The sequence below is a fragment of the Pan troglodytes genome, chromosome 10, assembly GCF_028858775.2.
Source record: "Pan troglodytes isolate AG18354 chromosome 10, NHGRI_mPanTro3-v2.0_pri, whole genome shotgun sequence".
Lineage (NCBI taxonomy): Eukaryota > Metazoa > Chordata > Mammalia > Primates > Hominidae > Pan > Pan troglodytes.
The window spans coordinates 119,103,365-119,127,168 of record NC_072408.2 but is presented as its reverse complement, the minus strand read 5'-3'; the positions used below and the strand labels follow the sequence as shown (position 1 = coordinate 119,127,168).

Below are 23,804 nucleotides of genomic sequence, written 5' to 3'. Positions count from 1 at the left end.
CAGGAGGATCACTTGAAGCCAGGAGTTCAAGATGAGCCTGGGCAACAAAGTGAGGCCCTGTCTCTACTAAAAAAAAAAAAAAAAAAATTAATATTAGCCAGTTGCTGAGGTAGAAGGATCACTTCAGTCCAGGAGTCCAAGGCTGTAGTGAGCTAGGATTGCACCACTGCATTCCAGCCTGGGTAACAGAGTAAGACCCTGTCTCTTAAAAAAAAAAAAAAATCACCTTACCAGAAAGACTTTTCTATATGAAATATTTTATATAAAACAAAAGACCATTCTATATGAAATATTTTGTATAAAATAAAATCCTGTTCCTCCCTATCCTCTTTGCCCTGCTTTAGTTTTCTTCTTACTGCTCATTTATTTGCTTATTTATTGACCGTCTCCCCTGCTTAGGATGTCAGCTCCAGCAGGGAAGGGATTTTTGTTTCTCTCTCTCTCTTTTTTTTTTTCAGACGGGATTTCGCTATGTTGCCTCGGCTAGCCTCGAACTCCTGGACTCAAGTAGTCCGGCCTGCCTTGGCTTCCCAAAATGCTGTGGTTGTAGATATGAGCCACTGCGCCCTCCGGTGCTAGAATAGTACCTGGCACACAGTAGAAGCTTATTAAATATTTGCTAAATGAATGAATGAATTAATTAATTAAACATCACAAGAGACTGGAAGCATTGGTTTCCCCGGGAAGGCAACTGGTTGGGGCAAGACTTACTTTCCACCATTGATCTTTTCATATGTTCTTAAAGTTTAACAATGGGCTTTTTAGAAAAATTAACTTTTAAAAAAGGAATTTTTTAATAAAAAGGAGAACTTGTTTAATAGCATTGAATTCTGCTGGAGAAGTCAAGGTCAGACTGAAAGAGGCCTTTTGAATGTATAATATGGAGGCCGTTGCAGCGCTAACAAGAGCTGTTTTGAGGAATAATAGGAGTGGCAGCCAGATGGAGTTGGTTGAGGGTAAGGTAGGGAGGATAAGATGGAAAAGAATAGATCTTTCTCTCCAGGGGTTTGATGTGAAAACAGGAGAGAAATCGGAGGGGGATGATGGAATGGACTGTGGGGACATGGAAATATTTTAATTTCATTTTTTAAAATTTAAGTTATCGAATAGATTTTAAAAAGTACCTGTTTCTAAATTCACAAATGATAGGGCTTAGCCATAGACCTCCTATGATTTGCTGGGCCAAACCAGGCAAAAAACTTTATGAAATAATGCTTTAGATGAAATGATTCATAGAGTTCTAGCCCTGAAATTCTCTACTGAGTTATGATTAATCTTGCTTTCTAAATAATGTAGATACTTGTCACATAGATGTGGCCAATAATAATTACTGGAAGGAATTAGATTTGCTGGGAATTATGATTTCACTCCGATACTTAGGAGTATTGATAAGTGCTCACTTCAGCAGCACAGACATCAAAATTGGAATGATACAGAAAAAATTAGCATGGCCTGTAAGAAAAGAAAAAAAGAAGACCAGTCTGAGCAACAAAGTGAGACCTCATCTCTCCAAAAAATAAAAAAAAATTAGCCAGGTGTGGTGGTGCACGACTGTAGTCCCAGCTACTTAGGGGGCTGAGGCAGGGGGATTGCTTGAGCCCAGAAGGTCAAGGCTGTAGTGAGCTATGATTGTGCCACTGCACTCCAGCCTGGGTGACAGAGTGAGACCTTGCCTCCCCGCCCACAAAAAAAGAAAGAAAACTAAGTATTGATAACTTTCTCTTCAAGCTTAGTAATAGCTATGTTGTTTTAATTAAAAATATTTTTAACATGATATTCACATAGTTATACAACTCAGAAGGTACAAAAGTCTCTCACCTACCCTGCTTCCTAGCCCAGTTTCCCTCCTCAGAGGCAAGTGAGGTTAGCATTTTCTTCTATATCCTTCCACGGACGGAGCACATGCAAACAAGTGCATGTGTTTGTGTTGTTTTTCCTTTTCTGTTTTGTACACAAATGGTGATTTATTATACACATTCTTCTGTACCTTGCTCTATTATTGAAGTAAAATTCTACTTTAAAGCAAGATTGATTGATTGATTGATTTTGAGATGGAATCTTTTTGTGTCACCCAGGCTGGAGTACAGTGGCACGATCTCGGCTCACTGCAACCTCTGTCTCCCAGGTTCAATAAATCCTCCTGCCTCAGCCTCCCGAGTGGCTGAGATTACAGGCGCAAGCCACCACCACCATGCCCAGCTAATTTTTTTTTTTTTTTTTTTTTTTTGAGACAGAGTCTTGCTCTGTTGCCCAGGCTGGAGTGCAATGGTGCGATCTCGGCTCACCGCAACCTCCGCCTCCCAGGTTCAAGCGATTCTCCTGCCTCAGCCTCCTGAGTAGCTGGGATTACAGGCACCACCACCACACCCAGCTAATTTTTGTATTTTTAGTAGAGACGGGGTTTCACCATGTTGGTCAGGCTGGTCTCGAACTCCTGACCTCAAGTGATCCACCCGCCTCGGCCTCCCAAACTGCTGAGATTATAGGCGTGAGCCGCTGCATCTGGCCCTCATTCGATATTTGAATCCCCTCAATAACATCCCTCATGAAATATTTTTTTACTTATTTTTTACATGGAGTCTCTCATTGCTGCCCAGGCTGGAGTGCAATGGTGTGATCTCGGCTCACTGCAACCTCCGCCTCCTGGGTTCAAGCAATTCTCCTGCCTCAGCCTCCCTAGTAGCTGAGATTACAGGTGCCCGCCACCACCCCTGGCTAAATTTTTGTATTTTTAGTAGGGACAGGGTTTCACTATGTTGCCCAGGATGGTCTCAAACTCCTGACCTTGTGATCTGCCCACCTCGGTCTCCCAAAGTGCTGGGATTACAGGCATGAGCCACCGCACCTGGCCGAAAGATTTTTTTCCCGGTATTTTTATTTTGTGGCATGCTTGTGATCCTAATCCACTGTATACAAATGGAAGCTTCTCATCCAGCCTTACTGATGTAAGTGCTGGGCACTTCATGCAGTAGCCTCAAGTTTAGATATCTATGTCTTCACATATTCATTCATCTCCTACATTACAAAGGGCCTTCTACATGCCAGGTAGTATCCTAGGAGCTGGTGATACAGTATAGAAAAGACAGTGAAATCTCTGTCCTCATGGAGCTTACATTCTTGTGGAGGAGACAGAAGCACAGTTTCAAGCATTGGTAAATATTATAAAGGAAGATGAAGTAAAGCAATAGAGAAATGATTTAGTGTGTGTTTGGTGTGGGACTATTCTAGGTAATGATCAGGGGAGCCTCTCTGAGGAGGTGGTATTTACATTGACACCTGAATAAAATAAAGGAATGAGACATGTAAAGATCTGGCAGGAGAGCATTATAGACAGGAAATGGCATATGCAGATGCCCCTGAGATAGGCATGAGGTTGGCATGTTGAGGAAGAACAACAAGAAGTCTGTGTGTCTCAAGTGGAGTGATGAGAGTGGGTAATGGGAGATGGAGAGGTAGCCAGGGCCATATCTTATAGGGCCTTGCAAGGTATTGGGATTTTATTCTAAGTGAGATGGGAGACTCCTGGAAATTGTTGAGCAGGAAAGTGATGGGATCGTGGTTTAAAGGTTCATTGTAGGTTTGGGGTAAAGAATAAAGCCAGAAGAGACTTAAAGAGACAAACCAAATGTATATAATGTGTAGGTTGCATCTTGTTTGGTTCCTGAATCAAACAAACCAATTGCCAACTGTAAAAAGTATTTTTTTTCTTTTTCTGAGATGGAGACTCACTCTGTCACCCAGGCTGGAGTGCAGTGGCGCAATCTTGGCTCACTGCAAGCTCCGCCTCCCCGGTTCACGCCATTCTCCTGCCTCAGCCTCCCGAGTAGCTGGGACTAGAGGGGCCCACCACCACGCCCGGCTGATTTTTTGTATTTTTAGTAGAGACGGGGTTTCACCATGTTAGCCAGGATGGTCTCGATCTCCTGACCTCATGATCCGCCCGCCTCGGCCTCCCAAAGTGCTGGGATTACAAATGTGAGCCACTGCGCCTGGCTCTTTTTTCTTTTTTTTTAAAGATGGGGGGGTCTCACTATGTTGCCCAGGTTGGCCTTGAACTCCTGGGCTCAAGTGACCCTCCCACCTCAGCCTCCCAAAGTGCTAGGATTATAGACTTGAGCCACTGCACCTGGCCTGTAAAAAGTATTTTTGAGAAAATTGGGGAAATTGAATTATGGACTCAATATTAGATGATGTCAAGAATTATTGCTAATAATAAGTGTGATTACATTGTAGTTATTAAAGAATATCTATATTTTATAGTGATATACACTGAAATATGTGGGGGTGAAATGACATAATGACTGGGAGAGATGAAGCAAATATGTTAAAATCTTGATAACTTGTATCTAGAGTGATAGTAAGCGGATATTACTAGTTCTTTTTGTGTATATTTTAGTATTAAGAAAAATTTTGTAAAGAAACATTTTTTACATGTTTCTTTTTGTGTATATTTTAGTATTAAGAAAAATTTTGTAAAGAAACATTTTTTAAAAGAATGCACCTTGTGAGAAGGGGGCAGGAATGGGATTAGTAGGAAGCTGTTGCCACAGACCAGGTGAAAGATAATAATGTGTTAGACTGAGGGTGAAGTAATGATGGAGGTGGTAAAAAAGTGAGCAGAATCGGGATATATTCTTTTAAAAATTGGTGACAAATCCTTTTATTGATCCCAGTGGTATCATGCAGCATCCAAAACTATCTGTGATTTGGTTTTTTTTGTTTGTTTGTTTGTTTGTTTGAGACGGAGTTTCACTCTTGTTGCTCAGGCTGGAGTGCAATGGTGTGATCTCAGCTCACCGCAACCTCCTCCTCCCAGGTTCAAGTGATTCCCCTGCCTCAGCCTCCCGAGTAGCTGGGACTACAGGCATACACCACCATGCCCAGTTAATTTTTGTATTTTTAGTAGAGACAGGGTTTCTCCATTTTGGTCAGGCTGGTCTCAAACTTCCGACCTCAGGTGATCTGCCTTCCTCGGCCTCCCAAAGTGTTGTGTTTACAGGCGTGAGCCACCACATCCGGCCTGATTTCTTCATTATATTTTATTTATTATTATTATTTTTTGAGATGGTGTTGCTCTTTTGCCCAGGCTGGAGTGGAATGGTGTGATCACAGTTCACTGCAGCCTAGAACCTTGCAGGCTCAAGCGATCTTCTCACGTCTGCCTCCCTCACAGCTGGGACCACAGGCGCCCACCACCATGCCCAGCTAATTTAAAAAATTATTTTCTAGAGCCTATGATTGATTGATTGATTGATTTTTTTTTTTGAGACTAGCTCTCACTCTATCACTCAGGCTGGAGTGCAGTGGTATGATCACGGCTTACTGTAGCCTCAACCTCCCGGGCTCAAGTGATCCTCTCACCTAGCCTCCCAAGTAGCTGGGACCACAGGCACACACCACCTTGCTGGGCTAATTTTGGTATGTTTTGTATAGATGGGGTTTCACCATGTTGCCCAGGTTGGTCTCAAACTCCTGAGCTCAAGCAATCTACCAGCCTCGGCCTCTCAAAGTGCTGGGATTAAAGACATGAGCCACCGTGCCTGGCCTGACTTCTTTAAATGCTAGAACTTAAAACATTAACTGATTATCCCTTTAAAAAGAAAGAATAGGCCGAGTGCGGTGGCTCATGCCTGTAATCCCAGCACTTTGGGAGGCCGAAGCGGGAGGATTACCTGAGGTCAGGAGTTGGAGACCAGCCTGGCCAACATGGTGAAACCCTGTCTCTACTAAAAATACAAAAATTAGCTGGGCGTGGTGGTACACACCTGTAATCCCAGATACTCGGGAGGTTGAGGGAGGAGAATTGCTTGAGCCCAGGAGATAGAGGTTGCAGTGAGCTGAGATCATGCCACTGCACTCCAGCCTGGCTGACAGAGTGAGACTGTCTCAAACAAACAAACAAACAAAGAATAATGGTAGCTTTTCTTATTTATAGTTTCCTTTCTTCCCCCCAGATTTCCAAGAGTAACCATATATTAGTTTTATCATTAGAAAAAAAAACCTAAACATTAAAAAAATTCTTGGAACACCATCTGTATTCCTCCATTATGTCATTTTTCATAAAACAGTCAGCTCAGCTTGATTATACCAAATAGATCTCTTGGTACCTAAGACTCAGGGAAAACTAATGGATTGAAACGACTAAGATCAGAGAGCAGAATCTAACTAGCCATGCTTACCTCTCAAAATGATACCTTGTTAACTAAGCATGGAATTAGATAACTAGTTGTTATAAAAGGCAGACTATAGAAATATATTTAGGCCAGCCTGGGCAACATAGTGAGACCCCATTTCTACAAAAAAAATTTTTTTAATTAGCTGGGTGTGGTGGTTCACACCTGTAGTCTCAGCTAATAAGTAGCATGAGGTGGGAGGATCGCTTGAGCCCTGAAGGTCAAGGCTGCAGTGAGCCATGATCGTGCCACTGCACTCCAGCTTGGGTGATACACCAAGACCCTGTCTCAAAAAGAAAAGAAAAAGAAGAGAGGAGAAGAGATATATTTAGGAATATGATGTAACAAAATGGAATGTCGAGATTATCCTGCTTAACTAACAAACTATTATTAATATAAAATGACCTCTAACATTTGGATCATAGAATTTCTCTGACTTTTAAGGTATTTCAGTTATTTACTTTTACTCAATGAACAATCCCCAAGCTAAGTAACTTCAGGTAACAATGATGTATAGGTTGATGGGGCTCAGCTGGGTGGTTCTTCCACTCTGCATGGTGAAGCTGAAGTCACATCTGCAGCTTCATTGAACTGGGAGCTTAGCTTGGGCTGTGCCACTGAAGATGGCCTGTCATCCTCTAGGGCCTCTCTCCACTTGGCATCCATTATTCAGTAATGTATGCTGAAGCTCGACATCATGGAAGCTGGTTTTCAGGAAGGAGCTTTTCAAGAGGACAAGTGGATATCAAGTCTCTGCTTGCATCATGCTTTCTTTTTTTGAGACATTGTGTTGCTCTATGGCCCAGGCTGGAGTGTAGTGGTGCTACTATCTCCGCTCACTCACTGCAAACTCCCCACTCTGGGCTCAAGCATTCCTCCCACCTCAGCCTCCTGAGTAGCTGGGACTACAGGCTCATGCCACCATGCCTGGCTAATTTTTATATTTTTTTAATAGACTGAGTTTTGCCATGTTGCCCAGGCTGATCTTGAACTCTTAGGCTCAAGCAATCTGCTAGCCTCAACCTCCCAAAGTGCTGGGATTACAGGCATGAGCCACTGCCCCCTGCTGCATCTTTTTTTTTTTTTTTTTTGAGACAGAGTCTTGCTCTGTCACCTAGGCTGGAGTGCAGAGGTGTGATCTCCGCTCACTGCAACCTCTGCCTCCTGGGTTCAAGCAGTTCTCCTGCCTCAGTAACTGGAATTACAGGTGCATACCACCACACCTAGCTAATTTTGTATTTTTAGTAGAGATGGGGTTTAACCACGTTGGCCAGGCTGGTCTCGAACTCCTGGCCTCAAGTGATCCACCTGCTTCAGCCTCCCAAAGTGCTGGGATTACAAGCATGAGCCACCGTGCCTGGCCAGCAACTTGCTTTCTAATGTAGAAAAAAAAAAAAAAAAAGTCATCTGACCAGGTCCAGACTTGGACGGGGACTATACAAGGGCATGAATACAAGGATACATCATTCATTAGGGGCCACCAATGTGACAGTCTACCCACATGGAGCAACAGGCCTTCTGAAACTCTAGAACACAATTCTGGTCTTTAAGACTACAAAATAGCTGAGGCATGTAATCTTTCTGCCTGATTTGGCTACTTCTACTCTGGACACATTCCTGCTTGAGAATCTTCTATAACTCTTTTTTTCTTTTTTTTAGAGAGTGGGGTCTCACTGTGGTCTCTAACTCCTGGGCTCAAGCTGTTCTCCTGCCTCTGCCTCTACCTACTGGGATTACAGGCGTAATCCAGCTGGGAGCCACTGCACCCAGCCTATAACTCTTTTTTACCTTTTCAAGCCTCTTTTGAAAAAATATCCTCACTTCTGTTTTGTTCTGAGAGGTCTTCTGCCCCCATGTGCTCTATATAAACTGCAGTTTTAAAATTTTATTAGTGACAATTTTATTGCTATTTTTGTCTCCTTATGTTACTTCCTAAAGATATTGTCAATGTAGTAATGGACACACTAAACGTCTTCCCCTCTTCTCCCTAAGGGTTTATTGTTTCCTTCCAGTTATGATCCAGATGACTAAGCTACCCTTCCTTCATTCTGTATTAATTGAGAGCCTATACTATATTGCCATATCTGGGTAGCCCAGTAAATAAGCTTTTGTTTTTGTGGAGCTTATGTTAGAGTATGGGAAGTGGGACAATACGGAAGTAAACAATAAGAACAAAATAATTTCAGCTAGTGATAAATGCTGGGGAGAAAATTAAACAGGATAATGTGAGAGGGAGTGCATGGGGTGGAGATGGGGAGCTCCTTTAGCTTGCGGGGCACATAAGGCCTTTCTAAGGAAAGACATTTGAGCTGAGACCTGAATGATAAGAAGCCATCCATCCTGACAGACAGGGTGACCAACTATCCCAGTTTGCTTGAGACTGAGGGATTGCTCATGACATGGAACTTTCGGTGCTAAAACCTGCAGTTCCAGGCAAACTGCAACGGATGGGTAGCACAAGAGGGAATAGCAAGTACCAAGGCCCAGCATTAGGAGGAAGCATGGTATTTTGGAGGTGTGACAGAAGGCGAGTGTAGCTAAAAATGTAGTGAGAGAGGGTTGAGTTGAGGCAGATGATGCTGAGGAGGTCAGCAGACATTGGCCCTTGTGAGGCCCTGTCAGTAATTTGGATTTTATCATAAGTGTGTTGGAAAACCACTACAGGGTTTTAAATGAGGGAAGACATGGTTTTACCTTTTTTTTTGGTGGGATGGGGTGGGACAGGATCTCCCTCTGTTGCCCAGGCTGGAGTGCAGTGGTGCAATCATGGTTCACTGCAGCCTTCCCTTCCTGGGCTCTTTCAATCCTCCCGCCTCAGTCTCCCTTGTAGCAGGGACTACAGGCGTGTGCCACTGCCCTTGGATAATTTTGTGTGTGTGTATGTGTGTGTGTGTGTTTGAGACAGGTTGGTCTCAAACTATGTTGCCCAGGCTGGTCTCGAACTCCTGGGCTCAAGTGATCTTCCCTTCTTGGCCTCCCAAAGTGCTGGGATTACAGGTGTGAACCACTGTGCCTGGCTTTATTTACATTTTTAAATGATCACTGGCTATGCAGAGAGTAAACCATTGGGGTGCCTGTGGAAGTGGGAAGACAGGTTGGGAGGCTGGTCTAATAATCTCTCTTGAGATGATGTGGACTTGGACCAGAGTGGTTGCCAGGAAGGAAGCCTGGGCTGCTTCTCACTCCTCCCAGCTCTTCCTCTCTTCCTAAATCAGCAGCTTCTTACCCTGAAGAGCACCTTTGCTAAAGTAGGGATTTCCAGCAGATTTACCATTTTGCAGCAAACTTCAGCCCTACTTGTATCACACAGGTGTTTTATCAGTTTTTCTTTGCAGTATTTTCAAAGTACTCAAATACAATAATATAGTGTTTTGTTTGTTTTTAAGGTATCTATTGATTTTCTCATAGGGCCAGATTGGGTAATGCTTTTGAATGCCAAGCTTAAAGTGATTGATTTTTATCTTGGATGCTTTTGAAGGAGTATATTTAGAATTGTGCAATGTAAATAGAGCTATGCTTGCTAAAAGTTAATCTAGTAGGAGAGTTGGGGTAAGACAATGAAGTAAGAGGTGGATGTGTTGAATTTTAGGTGACAGGAGGCTGTTCAAGTAGAAATGTCGGTGGGGAGGGTGAGGGGCAGTTAGAAAAGTGGAACTAGATCGTAGTAGCAAGGATGGGTCTGTAAATAGAAATGTGGGAGTCGCCATAGAGAAGTGGAGTTGGATTTGGGGGAGGGCCCTGATCTGTTTATTCAGCAAGCAATCGAGTATTCATTGAATGCCTCCTAAGTGCTGGGGATGTTATGGCAAACAAGGCAGGTGGATCCCTGTTCTCAGGGAGTTGGCATTCATTGGGACGTGTTAAGGTAGAAGGGCAAAGAATAAATGACTTCATGAGTAAAATAATTTCAGAGAGTAGTACATGCTGTGTAGATAATGAAACAGCATGATGTGCTCTGGGTTGGGGTGCTGGGGCGGATTCTTTTTTAGATTGGCAACCAGGGCAGACCTCTTTGAGTGGGTAACGTTTAACTAAGACCTGAATGATAGGAAAGAGCCAGTCTCTGGAAGGTCTAGGGATAGAGCATTCCAGGTGGAGGTCTTGGACACCAGGGGTAGGTCTAATCTTGGGAAAGGTCCCGTTTAAGCAAATGAAGATGTTGACCAGCAAAGAGAGAGACAGGAAGGAGGGCAGGGACTGTGCTGGCTTCACTCGCCAGCACAGTGAGCACTTTACACAGAGGTAAGCGTTCATGTTAAAAAGAAACAAACCAGGCTGGGCATGGTGGCTCACGCCTGTAATTCCAGCACTTTGAGAGGCTGAGGCAGGCAGATTGCTTGAGCCTAGGAGTTCAGGACCAGCCTGGGCAACATGGCAAAACCCTGTCTCTACAAAAAATATTAATACAAAAATTAGCCAGATGTGGTGGCGCATTCCTGTGGTCCCAGCTACTCGAGAGGCTGAGGTGGGAGGATCATCTGAGCCTGGGGAGATTGAGGGTTCAGTGAGCTGTGATCACACCACTACACTCTAGCCTGAGTGACAGAGCAAGACCCTGTCTCAAAAAAAAAGAAACAAAAAGAAACAAACCAGGCTTGTGTTCTGCCACCAACACTAAGGAATCAGAATCCCAAGAAGGATGGCAGTGATGGCGCGACCTGCAAGGAAGTCAAGGAAAAGGTCAGTGGTTTTGGTTTTAGGTCACTGGTGGACCATTGAGATTGCCGACTCATTAGAGGGTGCTGAATTCAGAGACTACGAACTGCAAAGGGTTAAAAAGCAGGGGGTGGGGAAATAGAAACAGCATTTTTGGACTCTGTAACAAAACTTTTTCTTTATCATTTGTGAATATGTCATAAAAGACTCCCCCACTACGTACATCCACCTTTGGGAATCTTTCCTGGCTGTGCTCCTGAGTTTACTCACTTTCTCTTGCCCCTTCTGTGTTACCAACCTTTCCCTGTGGACTCCTCTTTTGCTTTCCCTTTGCTTCTGAAGATTTGCCACTTTGCACTCCCATTCCCTCTTATCTCCACACCCCACAGCTGCAGGCCAGTCCTGCCTGTCTTTGCTGGTGGGGACCCAGTTCTTGGATCTAGAAAGGGGCCATGAGAGATTTGACAAAAGGGATGATATTTTAATGGGCCACGAAGGTTTTGTTTAAGACCTGTGAATATTTGAAAACAAAGAGAAGGAACTCAATAGAGAGGGAGACACTAATGATGAAGAGGCAGAGGGGAGCACAGGACTTGAGGCAGAAGTGGAAGGGTTCATCTTCAATAATATGAGGTGAAATCCTTCTTCCTCTGAATTAAGACAAAGGAAATAGTAAATGAGGCTGGATCCCAAGATTCTTAAGTTGGAAGAGACATGAGTAGGAGAAGCTTATAGTAAGTGGTCTGGATCTTTTTAGCAATACAGAAAGCCAGGTGGAAAAAGAAAAAAAAAAAGAAGAAGAAAGAAGAAAACCAGGTGGTCTGCTGAAAGTCAAGCTCAAAATTGGTGAAGGAATTTTGGAGTCACCACTCCAAAGATTTTTCTGGGGAATAACCAAGTGATGAATGAAAGAACTGGAAAGCACCAGCAAAGATCCAGTTGAAGTTGATGTGTATTTTTAGCAAAGTCTGGCTTTGTCCAGGCTTGCTCTGCCAGGGCCTGAGCAGCTGGTGCTAATGTTAACTGCTGTTAATAAAGAGTTTGGATTTTAGCCACTGAAGATATTTCGAGAAGACATTATCCTCATAGTTGTCCTTAACAGTAAATCAAAGACTGATTGATTTGTTTTCCTCTCATTTGACTTCAACCTGTCAGAGGCATGTAATTAGTAAGCGCTGCCTGTGGAATCCAGTGTAAGGAATTTTAATCAACAACTTTTCATAGACCTATTAAACATTATAGCTATTATGAAAAGTGAAAAATCTCAAACTTAGCATAGTCTCTTTTGTTTGTAGTAGTTTCTATAGCACATTTAAGTTTTAAGGTATACATCTACTCAGGAGCAGTTTTTGAAATATTTTTTATTTACTCACAATAATATCCTCAGTAGAAATTTGCTAACTAAATGGAAACAGATATCATTTTAGGACCTCCTTTTTTTCTGTGTTAGGTTGAAAATGGTGTATTTGTAGCCAACCCACTTCAGGAACGTACAATTCTAATGAGAAAAGAGGGCGAATCTGCCAAAAGCATTAATGAGATGCTTCTAAGTAGACTTTCTCGGTATAGAGCCTCCCCGTCAGCAACGCTTGCTGCCCTGACTGGTTCCACCATCTCCAACACACTGAAAGAGGATCAAGCAGGTATGTTACTCTGTGCTTCCCAGATCTGTTTCCTTGTATAGCTCTGTTCAGCTACGTCTTATTGAGCACTTCGTCCGTGCTGTACAAAGCCCTTTCCTTTGCATAGTTGACTTTATTTGGTCTTCCAGTCATTGTCCAGCTTTTTATTCCAAGCCAATACATGTTGTAGGCTATGGACACAAATTCATATGAACCTGTAAGAATGCAAAATAGCCCCATGTTAAATTGTAAACACCTTATCATCATCACCATTCATAGAAATTAGTTGATTTCATATTTTGCGTATGCTTTGTGAATGAGAAAACCTGATACTTAGCATCATCTTCCCTAAATACAGTCTTGACCAAGCAAATAACAGAAAAGCCTTCTACAGTAGATATTTTGTTTTTTAGAATTTATCATTTAGTTTTTTAATTTAATGTTTTAAAATAGATAATACACGTACAGAATTTGAAAGTCAAAACAATGTAAAAAGGTATATGCAGAGAAGTCTTATTCTTACCATGTTGGTAAATTTTATATTGTGACCCCACCCTACCCCACCACAGGTAACTATATTTATTAGTTTTCATTTATCCTTCCAGTGTTTATTTATGCAAATATAATTAAAGATAAATTTATATGTTCATAATTTCTGCCTTTTCTTAATAGAAGGTAGTATACTATATACATTGTTCTGCACTTTTTTTTTCGTTGTTGTTGTTTTTTGTTTTTGTTTTTGTTTTTTGAGATGGAGTCTTGCTCTGTCTTCCAGGCTGGAGTCCAGTGGCGCGATCTCAGCTCACTGCAAGCTCCGCCTCCCAGGTTCACGCCATTCTCCTGCCTCAGCCTCCCAAGTAGCTGGGACTACAGGCGCCCGCTACCACGCCTGGCTAATTTTTTGTATTTTTAGTAGAGACGGGGTTTCACCGTGTTAGCCAGGATGGTCTCGATCTCCTGACCTCGTGATCCGCCCACCTTGGCCTCCCAAAGTGCTGGGATTACAGGCGTGAGCCACCGCGCCTGGCTGTTCTGCACTTTTAAAGTAGGAGTTCTTAACCAGGATACACCTTTAAGGGAGTATGTTATTAAACATACTCCCTCAAAGTTTTAGATATCATTTTATATGTATCTGTCATAACTTTCATCAGATTTTCAGAGTCATCTATGACCCCCAAAACATTAAGAACCATTATTCCATAGAGTTTACAGATTACATACCAAATATTTGGATTTATAGCAAACTATGAACTGCAGTAAAAGATAAAGCTAGAAAAAGATGCCATATGTAGAAAACTGCATCTGAATTAATATGCATTTAATGAATTCAGTGTAATCTTATGCTTTATTTTTATAGTTGGAAATGCTAGGAAGAGAAAATATTTATAGTTAATTTATTATGAGACTACCAAATTAAATACTTATTAGTCCATATTAGAATTTAAGGACAGTATTTTATTTTCACAGGCTTCTTTTGTATCAAAGATAAGTGGCAAAATTGTTAATAGTTTTTATGATTTGGGTAAGTGGATAATTCCAACTGTAGAAGATACTTTCTAGAGGACAGTTTTTTTTGTTTTTGTTTTTGTTGTTACCTAAATAAACATTTTCATGACAAGCTGAAGGCCTGATCTGGGTTTGTCCCTTGGGAGAAAATGAAATCTTACCCTAAACAATGGAAATACTAAAAGAATGCTTGTTGAAAATATGTATAATATCAAAGAAAGACCTCAGAAGGCAAGGACATATTTAGAATTTGGTAGAAATGTGCATGCTTTGGCAGCACATATACTAGAATTTGGTAGAAACGGGTATCTGTATTCTAAACATGTGGTCTCATTGTACTTTTTTTTTTTTTTAAAAACATGAGGTCTTGTTATGTTGTCCAGGCTGGTCTCAAACTCCTGGGCTTAAGCAATCATCATACTTTTATGTGGATTCTTTAACGTGATGTTGCTACATTAAATTAAAAATTCACCAGTTATAAACTAAGAAACTTTTCAAAAGTAAGCGAACATTCAAGGTGTCTATAAGGTTTTGGCCAGGGGCAGTGGCTTATGCCTATAATCCCAGCATTTTGGGAGGCTGAGGTGGGTGGATCACCTGAGGTCAGGAGTTCAAGACCAGCCTGGCCAACATGGTGAAACCCCATCTCTACTGAAAATACAAAAATTAGCCGGGTGTGATGGCCGGCTCCTGTAGTCTCAGCTACTTGGGAGGGGCTGAGGCAGGAGAATTGCTGGAACACAGGAAGTGGAGGTTGCAGTGAGCCAAGATGGCGCCATTGTACTGCAGCCCAGGCAGACAACAGTGAGACTCAGTCTCAAAAAAAAAAAAGTTTTTATTCCATTAAAAACTAATACCTATTGCCATCTTAATAAGCATATGTCTATTGAAAACATCTTGGTGAAAATGTTATACTCACAAAGTTGCTAATTTTCCAATTATTGCTGTCTTTAGGTTTCTTACCAGTGGAAATTTATCTTCTTGAATTTATGTCCTTAATGAAGAATATACTTGGTGGGGGCTTGCAGCTTAAAAAAAAAAAAGCTTTTTAGAAGCACAAGCATTCAAAACAAATATCAGATAGATTAGGTTTCACTTTACTCACTCTTCTAATCTAAACCATCTAAAAATGATTTTCATCTATCCAGGCTATAGATAATAAGTTATATTTTATAGCCTGACAGCTTTCTAAGTAAAGCACTCCAGTTGATTCTCTGTTGACATAATCAATCCTCGCTAGGCTTGTATATAGAAAATCCGTAAATTCACTCCACTTTCTAGATATGCCAGTAAGGGAGATTAAAGTACATTTTACACCTCTTGATTAGAAACAATAATTATTTTCCTAATGACAGTTTATGTCATTGACCCTTAAAAAAAAGAAAAATGTATATAAGGGGTTATAATAAATTACACAGCTATAAAATTGTTTTGTGATAGATATTGTGAAAGCTTTCATTAGGTTGAAATTTTGGCCGATTTCATGTTGAAAGCTGTTTGTTATGAGTTTAATATCACAAGCCTGTCAAGAATTTGTTCTATATAAAATGGGAAAGAAAAACCAAGATCTTGATTGGAATATAGGTTGTTCATCCCAAATCTAAAAATCTAAAATGCTCCCAAATCTGAAACTTTTTGAGTGCCTACATGATGCTCAAAGGAAATGTTCTCACTAATCTCAGATGTAATGAGTAAACATAAATGAAAACAAAGGAAATGTTCACTGGAATATTTTGGATTTTGGATTTTTCAATTAGGAATGCTCAACTCTTAAGTATAATCCAAATATTTCAAATTCTGAAAAAATCTGAAATCCAAAACACTTCTGGTCCCAGGCATTTCAGATAAATGTACTCAACCTATATCAGTTTTCTAGGGGAAACACAAACAAATACTAGGATTCTTCTCTTATTTTGAGATTTAGTCCATGTGAGGATTTATTTTTTTGGAATAATTTGTAGAGGCATGATGGCATATTGAGGATTGGGAGCACTGTCAAGAAATGTTCAGACCATATAAATAGGAGGCTCAGGGTCAGGCTGTGGAGCCAGAAGATAATTATTTTTTTCCTTAGCTATTACTTCTTATTCTGTTTTCCTAATCTGGAAATCTGTTTTCCAAATCTTTGTTTGAGTTTGGGTCTCCCTCATTATATCCTAATCTGTGTTGGTAATCAAATTAACTTTTGTGTCAAATATTTTGACTTAGCATTTTCATTCCTTTCTCCAGCAAATACTAGCTGTGGGCTGCCTCTAAAAATGCTGCGGAAGACACCCATATATACCTGTGGCACCTACTTGGTGATGCTGGTGCCTCCTCCAGGGGGATCAGGCAGCTCTGCCACCCGATCTCTTTTTGGTGGAACAAGTGGTTTGTCATCTTTAAAAAGTAAGTGAATTTTACTTGTGGCACTTTCCTCGATTTATCTCAAACTCTGAAATTTAAAGCTTTCCTATTAATTATTTAAAACTTACTTTGTTAAATAGTTGTTTGCAATAGCTCTCTGATAAAAAAAATACCAATTATCAAATAGGCTAGGAAGATTTAACAATATAATTTTTTGTGGATGACATATTAGTATAGTTTTGAAAACTATTGTCCTATAAAATTAATAGAAATAATCAGTTCAACAAAGTTTTAGGAAATAAAATAATATTTTGTCACATTATTTACTGATGATACAGCAAGAGCTCTACTCACTATGATAGAATTTCTTTTTTTTTAGACGGAGTCTTGCTCTGTCGCCCAGGCTGGAGTGCAGTGGCATGATCTCAGCCTACTGCAACTTCTGCCTCCCGGGTTGAAGTGATTCTCCTGCCTCAGCCTCCCTAGTAGCTGAGATTACAGGCACATGCCACCATGCCCGGCTAATTTTTTTATTTTTAGTAGAGATGGCATTTCGCCATGTTGGCCAGGCTGTTCTGGAATTCCTGGCCTCAGGTGATCCACCCACCTTGGCCTCCCAAAGTGCTGGGATTACAGGCATGAGCCACCACGCCCTGCCAATAGAATTTCAAAGCTATTAAAATACATATGTAAAACACCTCCATTTTAGGACACATATACAAAATACTAAGCATAAGACATAGAAAAGCAAATGTGTAAAAATGTGTTAGTATTTTAAAATATCCATATATTATTATAAGGAGGCACACTATAGTAATGAAAGCAGTGTAATTTTGGCTTCAGAGTGCACACATAGTTAAATGGGATAAAGTATAGAATTAAATGTTCCTCAGGCTAGGGGCGGTGGCTTTATTGAAATATAACTCACACACCGTAAATTTCACCCCTTTAAAATATACAATTCAGTGGTTTTTAATATGTTCACAGAGTTGTGCAGTCATTACCACTAATCTATCCGTCACCCCAAAAAGAAACCTCATACTCATCAACAGTTGCTCTCCTACTCCCTGACCCCTGGCATCTACCAATCTACTTTCTGTCTCTGTGGAGTTACCTATACTCTACTTTTCATGTAAATGGAATTATACAACATATGGCCTTTTATGACTGCTTTTTCGTTTGTTTGTTTATTTGCTTGATTTTTAATTTTTGGTTTTACTCGATAGTAGCAAAATACCACTTATTGTTTTGTCTCATTCTGTGCATATTATGGTGGCTGAGCTACGAATAAAATCAGGAGCTATAAAAGTAGATGCAGACAGACATGTAAAAATCTTGTTTCTTTTAGTAACTGTTATCTTGGGGAAATTAATCATTCAAAGCCTCAACTTTCCCATTAAAAAAAATGTGCAGATGATTATACCTACCACATAGGATAGTGTGAGGACACTTGACACATTATGGAGAGTTATATATAAATATAGAATCATTTTTCCCTCAATGTAACTATAGTTGAATATTGTATCAACTGGAGAGCTGTGTGATGTGAGAAGAGATGGAGAGTGTTCTCTACTCATGCACAATTCCACCCTCGCTTGAAGATACTCCTTGCTGTAGTGGGCTTGGTCTCCAGGAAGAAAGTACATGGAGTGAGGTTTTCTCCTTAGTGCTTGCAAATGTGCATTTATTATTGGACACCAGTGATCCTAGATCTTTCTCAGTCTTTAGCCATGGGATCACTACGTGGTTACTGAGGCTCAGACAGGTGAAGTGATGTGGTCCAAGTCTCTTGACACCAGACCCAGCTCTTTTTTATTGGTTCCAAGTTGTTTTATCCATCAGTTACGCATTGCTGGAGAGGCCTTAGGAAACTTACAATCATGGCGGAAGGCAAAGGAGAAGCAGGCGTCTTCACAGGGTGGCAGGATGGAGTGAGTCTGTGACTGCTTTTTAAACTTAACATAATGTTTTCGAGGTTCATCCATATTACAGCATGAATCAGTACTTCATTACTTTTTATGGTTGAATTATATTTCATTGTGTGGATAATATCCCATTTTGTTTATCCATTCATAAGTTGATGGACATTTGAGTTGTTTCTACTTTTTGGCTATTTTGAATAATGCTGTTATGAACATTAGTATGTAAGTTTTGTGTGGATGTTTTTCATACTCTTGGGCACATACGTAGGAGTGGAATCGCTGGGTCATATGGTAACTGTATGTTTCCCCTTGGAGGGACTGCTAAACTGTTTCCCAAAGTGGCCATACCATTTTACGTTCTCATCTCCAAAGTATAATGGTTCTATTTTCTCTACATCCTCACCAACATTTGTTATTTTCCATTTTTCTGATTATAGCCATCTTTGTGGATATGAAGTTGTACCTCATTGTGATTTTATGCATTTCCTTAATGACTAATGATGCTTAGCATCTTTTCATGTGCTTATTGGCCATTTGTATACCTTCTTTGGAGGAATATCTATTCCTCCAAAGTCTTTTATCCATTTAAAGATTGGGTTTTTTGGCCAGGCGCAGTGGCTCACGCCTGTAATCCCAGCACTTGGGAGGCTGTGGCGGGCAGATCATGAGGTCAAGAGATCGAGACCATCGTGGCCAACGTGGTGAAACCCCATCTCTACTAAAATACAAAAATTAGCTGGGCATGGTGGCGCGTGCCTGTAGTCCCAGCTACACAGGAGGCTGAGGCAGGAGAATTGCTTGAACCTGGGAGCTGGAGGTTGCAGTGAGCCTAGATCGTGCCACTGCACTCCAGCCTGGCGACAGAGCGAGATTCTGTCTCTAAATAAATAAATAAATAAATAAAACAAAAATAAAAATTGGGTTTTTATGTTATTGACTATCAGTCTTTTCTTTTTTTCCCCCTCTTTTTTCCTCCTATTACCACATATTATGACCATTAGTCTTATTAAATTGTGTTTAGTCTCCTTGGCATGGCTTTTTTGCTCAGTTGAAATTGACCCCATTTAATTAAAGTGGGTCTTCATGGTACCATTCTTTCATGAGGATATAGCTTGCACAGTGATTCTGCTTTAGTGCAACAAATCAGTAAATGCTTAAATTCCTTCTGTGTCCTGTTCCTCTTCGGCTACTGTGGGGGCTGCTCAGAAAGTGGAAGAATTGGTGCTTGCCTTTAACAGCTCTTAGTCTAGTTAGGAGAGATGACGTAGATATGTGAGACAATGAGAAAATGATAGACAATGCTGCATCCCTGCTGGAAGGATCCATGTGGAGCAGATTTGTGAGCTGCACAATCTGAGAAAGGAAGGCTCATTGTGGAGTGGGGTAGAAAGGAGAGACTTCATGAGGTTTTGAGTTTAAGCCATAAAGGACGGATATTATTCATATAAGTGGCCAAGTGGGGAGAAAGCATATGTATGGTAAGTACCATGAAAAAAGAGATTTGGAGGTCTGTTTTCCACTGTCCCATTTTGTTTAATGAAACAGTAGAAAATAGAAAAAAGAGTATCATTTATGTTATAACTTAAGTTAGGCACGATGCGGATCTGGGCTACTAGGGTGATTAAAATATGAAAAAGAAGAAAACTCAAGAGACACAGTGCTAAAGTTTTGTTTGAAAATGGGGAAGAAAATAAAATCAATGATAGCAATTAATACATATATATATATATGCTGGTGTGGATCCTTGACATATTTTAACTCATTTATTCTTTAAAATAACTATATAAGGTAGGACTTTTATTATTTCCACTCTAGAAATGAGGAAACTGAAATGTTCAATGACTTTCCCAGGGCCACCCAAAAGTTTTAGAGCTGGGATTCAAACTCTGAAGCCCAAAGTCCATGCTCTTTAATACTGCACTATCCTGTGTTAAGGGAAAAAGCCAGGGTGTGTCCAAGTTGTAGAGCCAGTATTAGGAAAGATTGCAGCTGAGCTGTGTTTGAGTATACACCAAGCTTTATTGAACACTGACTAACTGCAAAGTGTTTCTTGTAAACATTTGCATCTTGTGATATTAGTGATCATAACCCCTCTTGCAGTTACCCTTTTGATAATGTATATCGGAAAGAACCGTCATGCAAAAGTTGCCATTTTAAAAACACTTTGAAAACTATGGTTCAGTATTAAATTTAGGAAAATTTCTGGTGGTGACAGTTTTCTTTCTGTGGTCTTATGCATGTATTCTCCATCTCTTTACCACCAATTACCACCAATACACAACAACAAGAAAAGGGTGTGATTTTTATAAAAGTCTTGTTAAAAGCCTAAAATTTAAACTTTAAAAATAATCTTCAGGCTCATTAAACAGCTTAATGTTTGTTTCCAAAGTCCTAGCCTCCAGCTTGGTGTATAATATTTCGGATGGTCAGTTTACAAGTCGTGCAGATCTCATAGATGCTGCTGGAAGCTCACTGGGGCGTGGTGCTCTCGTACCAGGATTGGGTAAGAAATAAACTTGCACATTTCTTTGGAAAATTTCAAGTTTTAGCAAATTTCTCTTGAACTGTCTTGCCAGTTCCCTGTGGCATTCTAGTTTTCTTGAAAAGAAAGACGTTTTTTGTTTTGTTTTGTTTTGTTTGAGACAGGGTCTCTTCTGTCACCTAGGCTGGAGTGAAGTGTTACGATCTTGGCTCACTGCAGCCTCTACCTCCTGGGCTCAAGCAGTCCTCCCATCTCAGCCTCCTGAGTAACTGGGACTACAGGAGCACACCACCATGCCCAGCTAATTTTGTTTATTTTTTGTAGAGCCAAGGTCTCACTATGTCACCCAGGCTGGTCTCAAACTCCTAGGCTCAAGCAATCTTCCTGCCTTGGCCTCCCGAAGTGCTGGGATTACAGGCATGAGCCATTGTGTCCAGCCAGAAAGAATTTTTTTATATTAAATTTTAATTTGGGGAATGAGTATAAGACATTGCCATATGTAAAATTCCTCTGAATAAACTGCAATTGAAGATACTGTTGATTAGGTTGTGTGATGATGCCTATAAGAAATTCTCAGGTTTATGCCACAAAAAGTTTATTTCCTGTGAGGAATTGGTATACCTGTTATTGTTAGAAAATGAACATTAAGTAATATACTGGATTTTCTCTTTGCCCTGGGTGGTAGGAAGCTTATTTCTAAGTTTTGGGCTCAGTTATTAGGGCTTTTTATTGTGTATTAATGTTAATTGGTCCTATTATACCTGTGTTTTTAATGTAAGCCACTTAAATCCTCTTTGGAAGTAGGTCACAGATAAATCAGTTACTAAGAGCTATCTATTTTGTGAGATTTACTCCTCACACAGGAGTTAAGCAAAATTAAAAATTAAATGCTGGCTTTTGCCGAGTCCCAACCTAGTGCCTTGCCAAATAAATCTGTGGGACTAGGGTTGTGGGTTGTCAACATTAGAGAGCATCCTTGCCCTTCCACTTTGTAGCAGTGCTTGTGAGAAATATGTATACAGGTAGCTGGTGGCATGGTGACTGAATACAGTATGCTCTTTTTGCAGGAGCGTGTTATGACACAGTGAACAACATGCTATGGACATGCTCAAATGACTATATCGATCAGTGGTGTAACCCTGGGAATCAAGCCTTCCATTATGTCTGCCAGAGACTTGGAGTCAGTCACATTATCACTGAGCCCAAAGGTGAGGTGCACTCAGGGTCTTGCAGGAAAAGATTTTCCTCTGAAATATGAGAGAATACCACAGCATTAGTAGGTGAAAACATAGCCCAACCCCAGAATGTGTCACCAGTTTTCCCTCTTTGAACTTTTGAAACCTAAAGTCCTTTGTTATCTGTAACCATGAAAGATGAGTTATGATTAAGTAAATAAGTATGTAAATAAATAGAGCTTTTGAGGTGGTCCATAGACTTTTTTAAAGGAAAATTGTTATGTCCTTCCTGAAATTGTTGGAACTTTGTTGCAAAAATTGATTATTTGTATTTGGCATGGGATTATTTGCTGTTGTAATGTTTTGCATTGGTAATGACTTAATTATACACAAACTTAGATAGAATTACCAGTGAAGGACCTTTGTATTTTTCAATATTAATATGAACATTCTTAATACTAAGTTAATATTAAAATCTTTTGGCTTTAAAGTCAACTATGCTAATATGGAGGAATTAATCACTCAGCAAGTCCCCTACCCATAAAGCAACACTAAAACAGGCAATTATCAAAAACAACTATTTCCAGGCCCTGGAAATTGCCAAGGCATACACTAAATTGAGAGTTGTTATTCATTTTAAAAAACCTTGAACTTTGGGTAAGAACAGTGGAAGTCCATGGTGTTCTTCGCTAGAACTGCTCCTATCCTCCACCTCAGTCTGCATTGAGAGAATTACTATGCTGACCACCTCAAGCTTGGTCAGCACAGTAATTCTCTCAGGGTGGAGAAGATTGTGAAAAGCAGCAGCTTTGCTGCCAGAGGGGGCTGACTTGATAGGGAGCAGAGCGTGGAAAAACCTCATGTCCAGTAGCATTGTCAGTAACAGTAGTCATCTTGGTGGCAAACAAACAGAGACCAGTGGCTCAGCAGGTCTTAGATCTTGATCCCAGTTAGGGCAAGCAGTGGCCCAGCTGACTAGCTAGAAGTTTACTAGGGAGATCTGGATAGTGAGAAAGCTGTGGGGGACCACACATCTACACAGAAGAGGCCTAAGACAGCCTAAGCTACTCACACAATTCTGGCTAAACATGAGTCTGCATACACATGCAAAGATGTGAGAGGGCCCAACAGGAAGTAAAAACCAGAGCAGAGTTTAAAACCGCTTGAACTTTGCTGCACTTCTCCTGAAATACACAGATCCATCCAGGGTGAAAGTATTACTGGCTCAAGGTGTTTGACCACAATCATTGGTTGACAACCACTAAGGAATACAGATAGGGGTGACCCCTAGGAAGCCAGGCTGAAAAAGAAAAACAAGAATAATTAAAAATAAATGAGGCTAGGCGCTGTGGCCCACACCTGTAATCCCAGCACTTTGGGAGGCTGAGGCAGGCAGATCACCTGAGGTCAGGAGTTCGAGACCAGCCTGGCCAACATGGGGAAACCCCATCTCTACTAAAAATACAAAAAAGTTAGCTGGGTGTGGTGGCAGGCGCCTGTAGTCTCAGCTACTTGGGAGGCTAGGGCAGGAGAATCACTTGAACTGGGAGGCTGAGGTTGCAGTGAGCTGAGCTCATGCCATTGCACCCCAGCCTGGGCAACAACTTAACTTTTTTGAAACTCTGTCTCAAAAAAATAAAATAAGATAAAATTAAAAAAAATAAATGCAAGAAAGAAACAAGTATTTGAAAAAATAAACTGAGCAGAGAAATCAGTAACCACGCAATGCAGGAGAAATGCAGATGTTGGACTGATGACTTTAAAGTCAGATGAAGACTTAAAGCAGCCATTATAAATACATTTAAAGAACTGAAGGAATCCAAGTTTTAAAAAATTAAAGGCAAGTATGATGACTATGATTAAGCAAATTGAGAATTTCAGTAAAGAGATTATTTTAAAAAACAAAACAAAACAACAACAAC

At 40.6% G+C, this 23,804-nt stretch overlaps 1 protein-coding gene across 22 annotated transcripts in view; it reads left to right on the top strand.

Annotated features, from left to right (window-relative positions):
- The window catches only part of HECTD4 (HECT domain E3 ubiquitin protein ligase 4), a 222,107-nt gene that overhangs the window by 86,761 nt on the left and 111,542 nt on the right, over positions 1-23,804 (top strand). For 21 of the 22 annotated variants that reach the window (XR_010147786.1, XR_010147785.1, XR_010147784.1 and 18 more), the window contains exons 8-11: positions 12,280-12,472; positions 16,187-16,345; positions 20,615-20,728; positions 21,775-21,915. Coding sequence is in view for 19 of the 22 variants with exons in the window: in XM_016924278.4 (XP_016779767.1) it covers positions 12,280-12,472; positions 16,187-16,345; positions 20,615-20,728; positions 21,775-21,915 (607 nt within the window). In the remaining 3 variants the exon portion in view is untranslated. Of the gene's footprint in view, positions 1-12,279; positions 12,473-16,186; positions 16,346-19,623; positions 19,704-20,614; positions 20,729-21,774; positions 21,916-23,804 lie in introns of those variants that run through there. The other variant, XM_016924284.4, reaches the window with a different exon arrangement.